This window comes from Tauraco erythrolophus, chromosome 4 (genome assembly GCF_009769465.1).
Source record: "Tauraco erythrolophus isolate bTauEry1 chromosome 4, bTauEry1.pri, whole genome shotgun sequence".
Classification (NCBI taxonomy): Eukaryota; Metazoa; Chordata; class Aves; order Musophagiformes; family Musophagidae; genus Tauraco; species Tauraco erythrolophus.
The window spans coordinates 28,722,631-28,740,160 of record NC_141468.1 but is presented as its reverse complement, the minus strand read 5'-3'; the positions used below and the strand labels follow the sequence as shown (position 1 = coordinate 28,740,160).

At 40.7% G+C, this 17,530-nt stretch overlaps 1 protein-coding gene across 1 annotated transcript in view; it reads right to left on the bottom strand.

Annotated features, from left to right (window-relative positions):
• Positions 1–17,530, bottom strand: part of LOC104375174 (uncharacterized) — a 68,503-nt gene that overhangs the window by 35,532 nt on the left and 15,441 nt on the right. Inside the window, 14 exon segments of the mRNA XM_086610509.1 lie at positions 472–623; positions 1,398–1,607; positions 2,368–3,348; positions 5,023–5,108; positions 9,690–9,734; positions 9,825–9,891; positions 9,994–10,022; positions 11,656–11,767; positions 12,932–12,993; positions 14,588–14,717; positions 15,443–16,089; positions 16,092–16,143; positions 16,146–16,198; positions 16,201–16,461. Coding sequence (XP_086466635.1) covers positions 472–623; positions 1,398–1,607; positions 2,368–3,348; positions 5,023–5,108; positions 9,690–9,734; positions 9,825–9,891; positions 9,994–10,022; positions 11,656–11,767; positions 12,932–12,993; positions 14,588–14,717; positions 15,443–16,089; positions 16,092–16,143; positions 16,146–16,198; positions 16,201–16,461 — 2,887 coding nt within the window.

Sequence of the window (17,530 nt, the reverse complement as noted above, 5' to 3'; positions counted from 1 at the left end):
TGTTTCAGCTGTTGCTGAACAATACTTGTACAGCATCAACACTTTCTGTTTCTCACTTTGCCCCCCACGTGAGTAAGTTTGGGGTGAGCAAGAAGTCAGGAGGGGACACTGCTGGGGGGGAGGTGGGAAAGGCATAAAAAACTGAGATGCCTGCAGTGAAAGAGTAATTTTGCTCTTTCGTAAGTCTCTCCTCTCCCTTTGAAAAAACATAACGTAGTTACAAATGTGCACACACTCACGTAATTATTCACATTTTGTGCACATCTGACCTTGTCATTAACTTGGCTAGTATGTTCAAAGCACTCTAAGCAAAAAAGAAGTGGCTTTGAACACAAAGGACATCAGTTAGTATTGTTACATAAAAGAATAAGAATCATTATACACATCAGGTTCACAAAATTTACCTTTAGCTTTCAGGTCAATTTTTATCATTAAGTAAGTTTTATTTACAACATTCGTTATACTCAGTACCTTCCTTCATCTTGAGATGTTTCACTGAAAGTGCTATCATCCAGTACTTGAAAATGATTCCCACTGGAGGAGCTCATCTGCTGATTAGCCTTCTGCTTTGAAGTCTGTCTTTTATTTTTTTTTGCAACTTTGGCATTCAGGGCAAATTTACTACTTCAAACAGAAAGAGAAAAAAACACCACCAATTTGAGTAGCTTTACAGAAAATATTTCTCTGAAACAGGCATACTTAAGATGATGTTCAGAAACATCAGTGAGATGAAAAGTATCTATGATAAAACACACACTTGACTCGAAGATCGTGGAAGATACCCAAGTATTTAAAAAAAATTCTTCCCCTAGGAGTGAGAGGGAAACGTGGAATCTGAGCTAGATTTGGGTAAGCTGGAACAGATACAATATTCCCATTAGAGGAAGTATCTGGAGCAGATATCTGTGCCATCTTCAAACTTTTGAGATTGGTTTGGTATTATCTTTTCCCTTTTCCTGACACAGAGCATCTGAACTTAAGGAAAAAGGAAAACACCAAGTGCATAGAGATCACTAAAATCGCCTAGAAAAGGGGGAAAAGTAAAGTAAACTGCAAGTTCCTACTTCTCTTTCTTTTCTGGATGGCCATTTCCTACAAAAACAACTGTTTTTTCCAGTCTTCAACTCTGGTTTTGAAGACGCGTTTTGCCTCGGTATTGACAAGGAAATCCACAGGAATTTGTCCTCTATTATGAGCTTAGTTTTTTCTAAAATTTTTTTTTCTTCAATGTTTGAGAAGCAGTGGACTACTCAGTATGGCTTTTAGCACTGAAGAAACTACTTCAACTACTACAATATTAGAAAAGCGAAAAGATACTTAGGTAGTACTACAAACAAGAATTAGACAATTTTTGCCTTCGTTTACCCTTTCATTGGCATTTTAATGACTTTAGATCTCTCCTCAGATGAAAAATTATCTTTCTCTTTTTCTTCTATGGTGTTTTCATTCTCCACTTCCAAACAGTCATTCTTCCTTAGAGTAAGCTTGTGTTTCATTTGCTGATTAGTAATGTTGCCTGGCGGGGTGTTTAATTTATCAAGATCTTCCTGGTTTGCCACTGCTGCTTGTGTTCTGAAGCATCTTTGTTTGCTTTTTTCCTTCTCAACCTACAAAAGAAAGTGAAGTTTCATATATTTCTCAATATTTCTAGAAGAGAGAAATACCAGATTCAAGATTGAATAATTCAAGGTTTACCTCTGAAATAATGTAAAAATGAAAAAAAAATAAAAATCAAAATTCATATAGAGAAGCATTCTCACAAAATTACACTACAAAGTGTATTAAGTCATGGAAAGTACTTTGAATTCACTCATGATTAAAGACAGAACAAAAATCTAGCCCTTAGAAAGAAAACAATAATGTATCTTAAAACACAAACAACAAAAAAGTGAAAGCGCTGCTGATGCGGGAGGGGGCAGAGGGGAAGATCCCAAACCCATAAGCAGAAATGTTTTCACAGCAAACAGGAATTTTAGTGAAGGGTAATGAAGACACACCATGCAGGAATCACAGGAAATGAATAGATTAGTTAAGACCCTGTTCAGAAGCTATTTTCATTCTTTGATTCAGACTCAGAACTGATGTAATTGCGTGCATTTCTTTTTAGGGCATTGAAGTGATAACTACTTACACTGGAACCGAGTGCCACCTATTGTTAAACTGGAACAATCATGCATTCTGTGTTTTCCAGAAAATTGGGAAAAGTACAACTCTCCACTGCTCTCTTTATCCATAAGTAGTGTATTTCCATCAAAACAAAAACCAATTTGAACAAAGCATCTTCCCTTAATGATGAATAGCTAAAGTGAACAGGACCATTGATATGGAGAAAGACTAAAGAATAAGGAGTAGCAGGTGAACTTCTACCTCTTTTTGCAGCTGTACCTTCTCTTTCTCCAAAGCCAGGAATACTATTTGCAGCATTCCTACCTTACTCTTAAATCTTTCCATATCTTGTTTTAGTTCTTCATCAAGATTTCCTTTCAGCATGTCACACGGTTGCTGAGCATTTGCAAAAAGACTTTCAATTTCTGTTTCTCCTATTTTAGTACTGTCGATAAGGTAGTCCTTAAATCCAGAGTCTTTTCCACGTTTGCTTTCTGTTACAAAAAGTGCATTTTCATCACTTGTAGAAGAAACAGGTCCCATTTTAGGAAGAATATTAGAAACATCATCCAAAATACTTGTTTTTAAGCTATGTCTCAGAGCATATTCAGGATTTTCCTCTACGTTTCTATTACTTCCATTCTCCTTCTCTTCCATCTCCATAGCAGGCATTTTCTTTTCCTCTCCTTTTACTAGAGGCCCCTTTGTATTATCCGTATTGTTTGTGCTATCTTCTTCCTCTATACTCCGGGTATCTTTCATGTTTGCATTTAAGTTATTTTGATCAGGAAGGACACCAAGACTTGGAATTACAATTTCCATTTTAGGTACTTTTCCACCTAGCATAGGTTTAGTATCTCCAAATTCATGTTTACTTTCTAGCTTACTACTTGATTTTGTTGCATGAGATGACACAACATGAGAACTCTTCAATTCTTCACTGAAGCCATCTTCTGACCTTTCTTCCACAAGGGAAGTAGTCTTCCCAGTTTCATTAATTTCACCAAACAGCTGCTTCAGCTCTGCTGTAATGTTTTTAAAATTTGTTTTCAATTCCCTTTTCTCGTTTTCAACCCACATTCTTTCATATCTTTCTTCCCAAGGTTTTGGTAACTGCTTGCCAACACTGTGCGATTCCTCATTTTCTGTTAGGGCTTCCTGATGCGAAATTTCTGCTTTGTCAGTTTGATTTTCATGTGCTGTTTTTTCTATCAAGTTGGTAGTTTCTAAAATATATTTATCCTTAAGTGAACAGGTACAGACAGAAAGATTACCAAGAGAAAGGAAGTTACAGTTAATCTAGGTAATTTCTGTTGCAGACTCATCCTATCATATAACACAAATAATAGAAATAAGACACTTTGAAAGCAATTTTTAAAATAAAAATGAAAGGATATAAATTAAAGGTTCACTTAATCATAATTTTCTTAAACATAGAAGGACTTACTTTAGAGATAAGAGTTTTTCTTGGATTAGATTTGTCTAGACAGTAGGGCTGCTTTTACCTTTTAGCCTGCCTGTTTTCTGCAGCTGGTGGCATTTGCCACAAAGCAATTTATTTTTTCATGTTTTATTGCTTTAATACCATTTTTCTTTACAACTGCCTACATTTTCTCACCTTCCTTCCTTCATCATTCTCTACTGTCTGGCATTTTACAGTCCCTGCCAGCTAAGCTAATACAATGTGAATGAACATGACAAGCTCTTTACTGTCCACCACATGAAGAATTGGCTACGTTTGGACTATTCCTTCACCCAAGATTCAGAAATATTAAATTCCATTCCAAGCTCCAGAGAAAAGTATTTATCAGGGAAACCTGTCCATTCCTTCCCTCATCCCAAATATCAGGAACCCAAGCTTGTCTGAAAACTGCACCATGCCTCAACTCCACCCAGTCTCCTCACATCCCTGACCCCATCCCTCTGTTCCTTAACAGTTCTGATGGCTCCTGTCACACTCCTCTCAACATGCTCCCTTCCCTCATCCCTCACGGTGCCTTCTAAGTAAGGCCCGCAGCCTTGGCGTCCCAATGGGCTAACACCATTCAATTCCCCACTCTCTTTTCTCATTAGCCAGGCCCTTCTTCTCCACTTGCAAAAATTCTGCCTTTCAGAACAGGGAAGGAGCACCGCAGTCAGCCACCATCTGCCTCGGCCTCTCCATTCCCAAGTTCATTGCCCAACTACTATCACCACCTTCCAATAGGCTTAAGTTCTGTGCTCTGCCTGTTAAAATTAAGCATGTCTCTATTTCATGGTGTCTGGGTGTGAGGTAGAAATAATTTGCTCCACTGTCCCTTGAGGTATTACAGAGAACTCCAGACTCCTCTACCCTGCCCTATCCTGTACAGTCAACACCAAGAGGATTCCTGCCTTATTGCCCTCTAGAATGTCCTCTGAAAAAAACCTATTTTCAAACACTTATTAACATGGCCAAACAACCGCATGTTTTGCAGAGGCAGGGAAAGCATCAGAAAGGTCACCAAATTCCAAGCTTTTTTATTTGATCTGTCTCTTACAAAGAGGAAGACCAGACGTGTTTAATCAAACAGATCTGCATATTATAGACAAATCTCCCTCTTCACTTTAACGTGCCTTTTGCGTAGGGGAAAAAAATGCATTTGACTGCATGGTTTCTCAGCACCACACAAAAGGAAGAACACTGGTCAAAATTAAAGCAAACCAACTGGGAAAAAAAAAAGAAAGAAAATCGGTGTAACAACAAGTATCCAACGTAATGACAGAGATTTTACGGTACCATAAGACGACTGTATCCAACTTTACTTCAGACTGTAATACAACCTTCATCTACAGGACTCTCCATCATTATTCACTGACTGGTATGTTTTCTTTACCTTAGTGTATAACACAGTTTACCAATTCAGACTCTAATTCAAAATATTCAGTTTTACATACCTGCACCCCATAGTCTTCAATAGTGTCCTTGATGTCCTCCTTTTCAGGTGATGATGATGTATGAAAGGGAGATCCTGAGTACTCACCTACAGTGAAAAACATATATTTTTATAACCCATGTGACTTAATACTAGTTATTTACACCTAGGGCGCACTTTGAATTATCACATTTGTGAGAAAAATCTTAACATAAACTAACACATCCTTGCAAATTTGTGAACTCCTAGAGAGAAAATTATCATAATACAGATTTAAGATGCATCTGTGTGAATTCTTTTCTTCCAGGACATTTTACTTCTTAATGTACAAAGGAAATTTGCTGAAAATCATTATAAACAGTCACAAATAAACCATTCCTGTTTCCTAAAAATGCATGATACCTCTTTCTGTATATGTATCTGACACACTGTGTGCCATGCAGTAACTAGCTATGTTCCTCCAGGAATTTTGATTTCCCTATGTGCTGTGCACAGAAAATCAAGAACAACAAAATCAGAGGCTGGAAATCTTTAAGGCCCTAGCTTTACTTCATGCATGAAACAAATCTGTCTCTAGACATGAATCTGATCTGAGTATTTCAGTCAAACTGCTGCCTCATCTATTGCAGAAGACACAGATGGGACACAGACAGGCTTATGAAATGTTGAGAAACAATCCATGATTTGGACGTTTCACTTCTACTGTTGAAAACTGGATTCCACCCCTTCCTCTCAGAATTTCTAAATAATATTGGACAGGTCACAATCTCCTCAGAAGCAGTCACTCAGTCTGGGCCCTCCGTTATGGAGTGCCTATTTTCAATCTATGTTACATCTGAGAACTGGACTCCAGATAGTCCCAGATACCATCTAGAAGCAGCAACTCTGTCATTGTTTGTGTGGAAGGCACACTGAACACTTTGAAGTATCAAGTATACAAAAAAAACCCCAAGCCCCAAGTCCCAGCACTCAAGTGTGGCATCTAAAAACAGAGATGGAGGCTCTTCACCTAAATCACTCCTTTCCTGCTCCCTAAATCTATGATTTCTACACAATAGCCTTTCTATACACAAACCTTCACCGCTAAAGAGGGACATGAATATTCTTCCTAGAAGAAAAGTTAAGACAGGGAGAAAATAAGCATCATCATAAAACACAAAAGGGTCCACTCTTTTCTGCTTTAGGTGACTTCTTTTGCAACCTTTAATTTCTTGAATGGGATTACATTAAATACAACTCATACATCTGAACTGGGAAACTAAGCTCCTCAGTCAGCCATACAGGTCTCCAGAGGTCCATTCTAATCTCCCAGTTACACGGTGTCAATTAACAACCTTCTCCTCTCACTTCAATCACTGGTGGGTGTAATTTCCTGGATTTTTTTGTAAATGTGTTTTTTAGGTATTTTAACACAAGACATTTCCCAACAGACATTAGTCATTAGTGGGTTGACAGCACTTATTTCACAGGGTTGTTATGATGATCTATTGATGGCTATGATGCATTTTAGACAGTCTGATGAGTTTTAATACTAATAACAACATCATAATAATAACAAAAATAATTAATGATTATCTAAGGATAATGTTCTGTAAGGAAAATGGGCGTTTTTCCCTTTTTCTTGTTTTTCAGGATCACAGAGTAGATTTAGCCTTTACTGATTCTTGTAGATATCCCAATTCCAAGCTGTTTGCTGGCACAGATGAAGTTTCCAACCAGCATCAGAAAGAGAGGACAGATGTGCTGGTTGTCAAGGAACACTCGTAGATAGCACCAGAGAAGGTATTGTAGAGAGTGTCATAAATCAGCGATACTAAGATGCCTGGAATAAGTAAACACTTAGCTCCTATACAAATAACCTCTATAATTTGGAGATCAACATCTTCCTTTCCTCCAATAGTTATGTATACTTTTTGTAGATGGGTCCTTGTCCCTCTTACTAGAATTGTAATGTGGCTGGATAATTTGCACCAGCAAGTCTCTCCCTCATTGAGCACACAGTTCTGGGAGTGCCAACTGGAAGGGGTGGCCAGAAGCACTGAAGCCTGATGAAATCCAAGAGAAGTATCTGCACTGGTGTCACACTGATTTGTAACATCCTTTCAGAAAACAAAACAAAAAAACCTCAAGAGAGCAGAACTAGGCACACACAGGCACCCAGTATGCTGGTAATTTGCACATAAACTTCTTGGGTAGTAATAGCATCTCCTAGAATGAGAAAGGTCCAGACACACCAGTGTGCTTGCAGTTTCTACTACTCCCAGAAGCCTCTCCACCCCAAGTATAGCATGGGGTGGTAATCTCACAGACAGATGGGACTGTTCCTACACCATTTCCATAAAGGTACACTTACCAGATTTCTACTGCCACTTCATCAATGTTTGTTCAGGTCACAAACTGCAATGTGCATGCAGCTTCCTGCTATACAACTCCATACATGTGATCACTCCCACCATGTAAAATGGACACTACAACTTTGCTTAAAAGGTAGTTTAAGTATTTTGTGGATGCAGGAGAGCTGTGACACCTTTCCTGAATAACACTGCACAACACAGACTAAGTTTTTGTGGTTGACTGTATCTACCTTGTCCTAGGTTATGATGTAAGATGTGCCCAAAAGTATGTATTCTATCACCATCTTCATGAGCTGCTGAAACCAGGTGGGGCAATGTTTCCCTTGCCTCCTCCTCCCAGACTGTCTTCTGTTAATGGGCCATCAATGCCTTGCCCATGACTGTGGATCACTCCCTCCAGGAGCCATCTCTGTTTGATGGGCAATCAAGGATCTGCGGCCAGACTCCCAGAACAACATCGGCCCCATGTGAGATGCTCCAGCGGGGGAGGAGAGGGCGGGCCTGGGGACTGCACCCGGGGGGCGCGCGGGAAAGGGGCGGCGGCGGCGGTCGGGCTCTGGCAGTCACCGGGGGAGACAGACGGGCACTTGGGGCTGCTGCTGGACTACTTGGGACAGAGCAGCCACTCGAGGAAGACCGGGCCATCTGCAGCACCGCCGGCCCTTCGGAGGGGCCCGCGCCCTTCGGCAGGATCGCTGCTTCTGTGGAGCCACGTCTGCCATTGCAGGAGGACCGCAGCCACCGTTTGATCAGACTGCTGCCAGCACCCTGACCAGCAGGGTGTCAGGTCGTATTCTGACTCTGTCAGCGGGCTTCTGTTTTTTTTTTCTTTTTGTGTACTGTTGCATTTGGGTTGTTGTTGTTGTTGTTTTCCCTTCTCTTTAATCTTCCCAGTAAAGAACTGTTATTTCTACTCCCATATCTTTGCCTGAGAGCCCTTTAATTTCAAAATTTTAGTAATTCGGAGGGAGGGGGTTTACAGTTTCCATTTCGAGGGAGGCTCCTGCCTTCCTTAGCAGACCTCTGGTTTTTGTTTTTTTTCAAACTGAGACATACCTGAAAGCAGGATAAAAGCAGACCTGCCAGCACCCAGAGTTTTGTACTGGCCTTCTACACAGCAATTCACATTCTCTGTTCAGAATATGTAGGTGTCTTTTAATATTAGAACACACTGGTCCACTATGGGGCTACATTTCACATTACTGTGTTAATAGAGACAAACCTAAAACTCATGTTTTCACTGAAAAACTTCTAACAAACCTCTATGCATCTTAGAAAAACACTATCATCACAAAATAAAGGGCAAAAGAAGACCTGTGTTGCTTACCAGCTGCAAATACCTGAGAGAGAGGAGAAGAGCAAAAGGAGGAGAGAGATTTTTTCTTACAGAGAAGTTTAATCTCTATTATTGTTAAAAGAACAATGGTACTTTTTCTCCCATTCTAAAACAAGGATGCCAAAGAACTTGAAACTATTTGTATTCTATACTTAGAAGTTACAAGTTCACTTACCTGCCTATGTATCTGTTCACCTCTCTCTGGTTTATATTTTCAACAGCTAATTGTAGAAATTCTAAAACCTGAACGGGAATTGTTTTTAATCTCATTAAAAAATACGCAAATCGATAAATGTTAGAACAAAGAAACTGAAAAACCATTAAGGTCATATATCCTCTCTCCAACATATGCTGGACCAGCTAGCTGCTCCACTTTTAGCCTTGTTTCCAAAGAAAAGAGAATTCCTGACAGCATGCTGACACTGTCATTTCCTCCCACATTGCCTCTCTTCCCCACTTCCTTCCCCTACCTCTGAACCTGCTGGTCAGGTTCCATGAAGCAAGAGAGGGAAGCTTGGAGGAATATATTTGCTACACATTTCAAAACAACTGCCAGACAGGTAGAGAAAAGCCAGGCAAGTAGTATTTCCTGCTAAGTACAGCTACACCATGAGCCCAAGAATTACTCTTTCTGTCTCACCTGCAGCTCCTAGACAACTTAGCTTGCAGATCTCTAGCCTGGCGTCAGCCACAGCACAGGCTCAGAGAACTAGGCATATCAGGAAGGTTTTTTTTCAGAAATTGGAAAGAAAGCAAACTTCAGGACTGCCTGAAAAGAGGAGATGACAGCAGGCATGGTGGAGGAAGCCTATACCATGGAAGGATACAACATTGAATGGCAGACTAGGGGAGGAAACACACACGCATAGATGTATATTTCAGTAGACTACCTGCTCCTAGAACAGCTTGCTAGAGCCATTAATTTAATATTAGGAAAAAATTTGCAAGTACAATGTGTCTGTCGATAAAAGAACACTACAAAGAAACTGTTGTGAATACCTTCAATATCCTCGGCATCCTCTAAACCAAATTCCTCCAATAGATCTGCAAAGAAATCAATCAGATGCTTTATTAAATACTCCTATCCAAAAAGATTATGCAGCTAAACCCAGAACCACATGAAGTGAACACTACCTGATTTCTGTTGTCTTTTTTTTGGGGAGGTTTTGTTCATTTCCAAAATAGATTCGGGAGTCTTCAGCTATGAAAGACACAATCCAATGATAAAAAAACAAATTCAAAGTAATTACATACTATTTAATGAACAGAACAAGCAGTCAGTCTGACATGAATAAATATTTACCTGGGAATTGTTGGGTTTCTCCAAAAAGCCTAGAGGTGAAAAATGTTTTGAGAAGTGTTATTTTATTTAAATGAAGGTATCTTTTAATCCATTCAACATCAGTAGTTTCTACAACTACTAGTTGCAAGCATTATTTCATCAAGAGTACGATACCTAACATTCAATTTATTCATCATAAAGCATTTGTATCAGTATACAAGAAATAGACAATGCATCGTGCAACTTGGATTTAAAAAATAATAATCACGGAACTAAGATAATTCATGTGAAGTAGTAAGGCCATGCTTGCTAACAGAACAAGATCAAAGTATTTAGTCCTTTTGAGGAGCTGAATCCTGCTTTCTAAAAGGATTATTTCAAAAGTCAAAGCTGTTCGAACTGTAATGAATGATCCTATGATCATTAAGAGTCCAACAGCACTGTGACTGATTATCCTACAAGTGTTTAATGTTGAGGATCATCTTCCTTTCCAATGGTGGGACAGAGAAAGCATGGGTGCAGACACAGAAGGCTCACACACGTGTTATTCAATGAGGTAAAAAAATCAAGCTAGTTCTCATCAGATTATTCTGGTTTAGCTTGCAAGGAAACAAAAGAAACAAATGTTCTTTGGTTGTAACCTGCATTTACAGCATAGTTTCAAATACTTTTTTATTTTTAAAATTTTTGTCCAACTTTAGATCATTTCCAAACCCACACAATCTACTGGCCCACCTATATTTCTCAAATCCTCTGCTTTAGTCATCTTACAGTTTGAGTCCTCTCATGAAAAAAGTATATGAAATGTTACTAAGAACGTCTCCACAGCGAAATTTTTATATTTAGAAAAAACAACAAACTCATTATTAAAAAACAAAGAGTATTTGATTTCAGTTCGGTGGTCTAGCGGTACAGAAATACCTCAGAAAGATTACCATAGTCACCTTTACCCCCTTTTCACACTGATTTTAAACTTGTCTTAGAATTGTACAAAGCAGACTTCCATGAGAACTACTCAACAAGTAGATTTACAAGCTTCCAGAAGCTTGTGAAGTTTTCCTTTAAGCTTACTAAACTAAAACTGGATTAGCTTCTTCAGCTATTCTATTGTACCTATACTACAAGCAGGACTGACGAACCATTTGTTAAAGGAGAAATCCTTCAGAAAAGGATTCTACCCCGATAGCAAAACTTCCCCACCACCCTATGCTCAAGATGCTCAAGTGACAGTGTCACAAACTACAGACAAACCCTTAGCAATCTGAACTTTTAGTCACATTTTAGCTCCTAAGCAAAGCAAAACAGAAAGCTATCAAAAATTAAGATAGGGGAAAAAAACCCGCTTAGCTAGATCATAGCTTTCTTCTGCTGCATTATCATCCAAGAACGTTTAAAGGTTCAGACAGGTCAGCCCTAAACCATGTATACTTTCTTCACTACGCAATGAGAACCTGCACCCAAAAAAATACATGCCCAAAGAACACACATAAGGCAAACACAGCAACTTTCTTTACAAACTGGCGAGAAACCACTGTGACAACTGGTGTTAAATAACAAATACTAAACACTTCATTGCTATAGCACACATCCAATCAAAACAGCATTCCTAAGACAGACACTGATAAAAGTTCACTTCAGCCTATAAATGCTTACAGACGAACATTTAGTCCACCAGGAAGTTACCATTGTCGTGTTCCCCCGACACAATCTGTGAGCATACTCCATGTCTGTCTGCAGCTGGGAGCAACACACCAGATGACACTTTTCTCAGACTTTCAGAATCCGTCTGTATAACCTAAAACACATGCATGAGAATTGACACAAATGCCTTTTCAACTCATTTCTATGGAAAAAAACTCCTGCTAGGCCAACTTGCACAGCATAGTATCAAGTATATTAGAGATACAAAAACCTTTGATGAGATCCTTGGAAAGGACACAACGAGACATAGCATATCAGAAGAATCACAGTAGTTGTGAGGTTTTTGCCTAAGATCTGAAAACACACACGACTCATCCAAACTATTCTGTCATGAAGACAAACCTTGATGAACTGGACAGCCGCAAAAGAGAATTAACATGGTAACTCAGGATGTGGGTTGTGAACCAAAAACCGCAGGTCTGTGATGATCCAGCTTTTGTACTGAACTTGTACCTGACATTCAATTTGTGCTTATGTTCCCTAGGCAGGTATCCTGCAGTGTTGAGTGAACACATTGCTACTCCCAATCGCAAGCGCGATTTAGGTTGAACAAAGACTAGCAAGGCAAAGCTTACAGAAACTAAGACTACCTAAAAACCCTCAATAATATTTTAGTCTCATATTTTTAAAGAGTAGGTGGGGAAGAGTTTGTTTTTCCTCACAAGAAAAGCCAGAGGGGTTAGCTACACATCCTGCTCATTTTATTCTAGCCTGTTACCACAGACAGAAAGAACTGAAAAGGCAAACACAGCCAGCATGTGTGGTATTCTCTGTTGAATGTGGCTTTCAAAAAGGGCTGAAGTACACCTACAAAAGGGAGAGAGGATCTAGTCATAAGCAGCTAACGGTCTAGTGTGGAGGCTCTAAGGGCAACCACTGACCAGGTCAGCAGAACAGAGCTGTGTGGTGAAAAAGCAAGAATCCTGCCAGCCCCTGTGAAAAGCTCAGACTATTTTACGCAGCAAGAAAATTCAACTGCTTCAACATTGTACTAGAAATCAAACTCAAAGGTCAGTTGCTATGAGACCCAAGTTGTTAGCTTGACCTGACGTCATCCCAGTCCTAACTGAACAGCTGGCCTAGAGCTGAGGTATTTCAAGGGCCCCCACTTACACATGGCAGAAGCAGGAAAAGAGGAAATCAGCCTCATCAATGGTAGGGCCCAAGTAGCAGGCTCTCAAGGGCTTCTGGATCTTACTCCTACCCTCCCCTCACTCTGCCCCACCGCAAGTGGGAACCTCGTGTCCTCAAAAAGTACCTCAGAATCCCAGGGAGATTCAGCATCTTCCTCTTCCTCTGCTCCCACTGCCGGCAGGGCACCTACAAATGAAATAAGAAGTGAGACACTGAGCGTTTATATTTCACTCTGCTTTTCCCCATCAGTCAAGCCCTGCATCCAAAAGATGTGCAGTGGTTCTATCGCTGAAGATAAACTAAGAAGTGAGCGTTATTCAAGGGTTTCTTCACACCCAGCCACATCATGGTATATCTTTATATCACCACCTCCTCTTGCCTTCTTTCCAGCAGAAGATGGCTATGCACAACAGCTGACACGGCTACAAGCAACGCCCACCACATGTTTGGGTAACATTCAGGAAGAGACTCCAGCATGCTGCAGTCCTGTGGTATAGAGAGTTTCGGTCACCTGCTCTCCAGCCTACATCTCCAGAATTTGGCAGCTACTACCACTTTCCATTTTACTGGAAGTATCATAGAAACACTATTCAAAATATCCTCGCACTAACATCACTAAAATCACCATGAAGCAATGCTCCTTTTTTACTGCTACCAGGAAAGATCTTTCTTGATAGAGTTGTTACCCTGCACCTTGCCAGTAGCTAGACACCTAAGCATTGCCATTTGAAAATAGAGGCTTACAGTTCAAACACTCACCACAAACACACAAAAACCACTTCTATCTCAGGGGGTTAACATCCAAATCTCTTCTCTACCAGATGAACATAAGGCTCAGTCTCAGTGGGTTTCTGGCCAGATTAGACTATCTTCACTTCTCTGTTTTAAGCTATTCCATTAGGTAAAACTCGTTCAGGATTCACTCATGTGGAGACATGCAAAGAAGAGGGAAGGAACTGGAGACCAGTGAGGGCACCCACCCCAGAAGAGGGAAACTGCTGGTTCCAGCCTGGGCTCTGACTACTGACACTAGGCCAAACACATGCTTATGGTGAAATGCATAGAGAGAGAAGAGTACGTATAGGCACAACGCTTCAATACAGCAGGCTCTGCCAGGCCCCCTGTGTAGCATTTGATCAGCAGCTATATGTGCTCTGGTAACATTTACCACATGAAGCTACTCTCTGGAGACAATGGAAACGGTGCCTTCTCCTCCTGCTCCGAGAGCTGCACTGAGTACCAAAGTGCTCAACTCTGACCAAGCTGGTAACACTTTCAAGCACACACAAATGTGGCACTGGAGAGACCTTCTACATTTTAAAACTGGACAAGGTGAGGCACTGGAACAGAACAGCTTTCTCCCACCTTGACTTCAATCTTTCCCAGGCTTCAGCCAAGAGCAATCACAGCTTTTCAATCCGACAGCGCAGGACAGAAAAGGCAATAATACTGTCACACCCAAGACATTCTAGTCCTTCTCCTCCTTTTGATCTGTGCATTTTGTTCAGATGGCTTCAGGGAGAATACAGCCACAAAAGCAAGAATGGCACTTGCTTCACATTGCACTGTTTGGAATCCAACACCACAATTTCAGTTCTTCAAGAATGAATGAAAAGGGGAAAAAAAGCTGCCTTCCTTCTCTGCCAACATCCACCAGGATTCACAGGCAATGGAAAAATTTGCTATCTCAGAAGTCAATCACCATTTTAGTTCATTTACTGTTCATTAATATTTATAGAGGAAGAATTTGGATCAGTATTTACTAAGTCATTTCTCTCACCAGTGTTGTCTTTTGAAGCATCATGGACTTGATGGCTATCAGTACAAATAGAATTTTTCACACCCTCAACAACTGCAGTTTGTAGCTCTTCACCAGTGTTGTCCTTCTCCTGCTCCTCCTCCTCTTCTTCCTGTTCAGGTGATTCTTCCTAAAAGAGATCAACCAAAACAGCTGGAAAGAGCAGAAACAGGCATCTTCTTCACCATCCATCAACAACTTGAAGAATACTTTTCTTGTTTAAGACAAAAGAGAAACTGTGCTGAGCTTTGTTTACAAGGCCTTTGGTTTTTCCACAGGAATCTATATGAGCAGACAGCTATGCCTAATTTCTGAAGTCTCACCCCTGGTTCTGCAAAGTCCCCGAGAAGCACTTCCTCATGTCAGTCTAACTCTAGCTTCATTTAAGTTACATCATTCTGGAACACATTCCTCCTTTTCCCCTACTTTGCTCCAAGGAAAATCACTAGTTTCCTGCTCTCAATCTTATTCAAACTACTTTCTTTCCTCACTTGCAGCCATCACACCATGAAGTTTACTAAATAGCAGTAAAACTTCACAGATAACATCTGTACTTGCAACTGAGAAAAATGTAATTGATTCCAGAAAAAAAATCTACTGCCTATTTTATTCCCTGCAAAATAGAAAAAAAAAATTGAAAATACTGCCTGATACTTATTCTTATACCTAAGAAACTGCTTTAGCAAGGAGTAAGACATTTTCTAATATCAAAAAATGATGATCAAAAGATGGATATATGTTAGGAGTAAGTATTAAAGTAATCCAGCTTACCATATGTTTGTTACCTACATTACCCTGAGAAAATATCCTTTTGATTGAATGATCCTGTATACTTACTCTGCTGCTGGAGCGAAACGCTGCTCTTAAATTTTCTTCACACCTATTTAAGTGCAACTTTTCACTTTCTTGTTTCAGTGCTTCACAGACTTTATCATCTACTTCTTTATATTCCTCCTCTTCAGTATCTTCATCACCCACACGTTCAAGAATGACAGAGTTCAGTCTTTGACTTTCAAGTCTAAGGTTTTTTGCTGCTGACCAAGAATTATTACCACTTTCAAAGCTATCACCGAAGCTTGACTTTCTCTCTTTAAGATCACAACTATCTGAGAGAGGCTGAGGTATTTCTCTTTTCCAGTCTGTCATTTCAGAGTCTGCAAAACAGGAGTCTGCATTTTTATGAAACTTATCCTGAATCATGCTTTTCCTGTTCCAGTTTTCCTGTATATCTTGCAAATTATTTAGATTTTGAAAGACAGCTTGTTTTGGTATCGACTTGCAAGACACTTCATTATTCATTATCTTTGGAGACATGGCAGTTACATTTTCTTGCAACCCTTCATAACACCCAGCTATAAAAGAGACAGGAGTATCAACAGATTCCTCCACCTTTTCATCAAGTGCTTTACTTACTTTATCATCAGCAGCACAGACATATCCAGTTCCACACTGAGCTTCCCCTTCATACTTGGCGTTACTAAACGCTCCAATTTCTGATTAATTTCTCCTTTAGGTTCTGTTTTATCTCCCTGCTCATCCTCAGTATGCCATTAGACTGAGTTTCTTCATCTTCCAGATCTTCCTCCTCCTTTCATCTGGACTAAGATCTTCATCCTCCTCTTCTTCCTCCTCCTCATAATCTACATCATCATCTCCACTGTCATTTTCATCATCATCTTCTTCCTCCTCCTCCTCTTCCTCCAATTCTTCTTCCTCCAGGTTGCTTGCATCTGAAACATCTCGATTCGACAATTTTCCACATTCTCCTTTGTTCAGGTGCACATCTGATGGGGCTCTTTGTTTGAGGCTTTTCTTTGATGACTTAGGACTTTCAATTCTAGAACCATCACCATCATCTTAAAGCATAAGAAAAATGCATGTGAACAAAAGAAGTTATGTAAACAGAAATAGGCATGTTAGCAGATTAATGCACAGGAGAGGAGTCCCAGAGGAGTCCCAGAGTGGTTTGGGTTGGAAGGGACCTCAAAGATCCTCTAGTTCCAATCCCACTGCCATGGGCAGAGACACCCTCCACTACACCAGGTTGCTCAATGTCTCAACCAACCTGGCCTTGAACACCTCCAGGGATGGGGCACCCACAACTTCTCTGGGCAACCTGTTCCAGTGCCTCATCACCCTCTGAGTGAAAAATTTCTTCCTTCTAATGGAAATCTATTCTCTTTCAGTTTAAAGCCACTGCCCCTTGTCCTATCACTACACGCCCTTGTAAAAAGTCCCTCTCCAGCTTTCCTGCAGGCCCCTATTAGGTACTGGAAGGCTGCTATAAGATCACCCTGGAGCGTTCTCTTCTCCAGGCTGAACAGGCTCAACTCTCTCAGCCTGTTTTCATAGGAGAGGTGCTCCAGTCCTTGGATCATCTTTGTGGCCCTCCTCCGGACTTGCTTCAGCAGCTCCATGTCCTTCTTGTGTTGTCAACTCCAGAGCTGAATGCAGTATTCCAGGTGGGAACTCACGAGAGCTGAGTAGAGGGGCAAAATCACCTCTCTTGACCTGCTGGCCACACTTCTTTTGATGCAGCCCACGATATGGTTGGCTTTCTGGGCTGCCAGCACACATTGCCGGCTCATGTTGAGCTTCTCATCCACCAGCACTCCCAAGTCCTTTTCCTTCATGCTGCTCTCAACCCATTCTCCGCCCAGCCTGCACCTGCACTTGGGATTGCCCCAACCCACATGCAGGACCTTGCACTTGGCCTTGTTGAACTTCATGAGGTTCTCACAGGCCCACCTCTCCAGCCTGTCAAGGTCCCTCTGGATGGCATCCCCTCCCTCCAGCGTGTCCACAACACCACACAACTTGGTGTCATCTGCAAACTTGCTGAGGGTGCACTTGATACCACTGTCCATGTCACCAACAAAGATGTTAAATAGCACTGGCCCCAGTACTGACCCCTGAGGAACACCA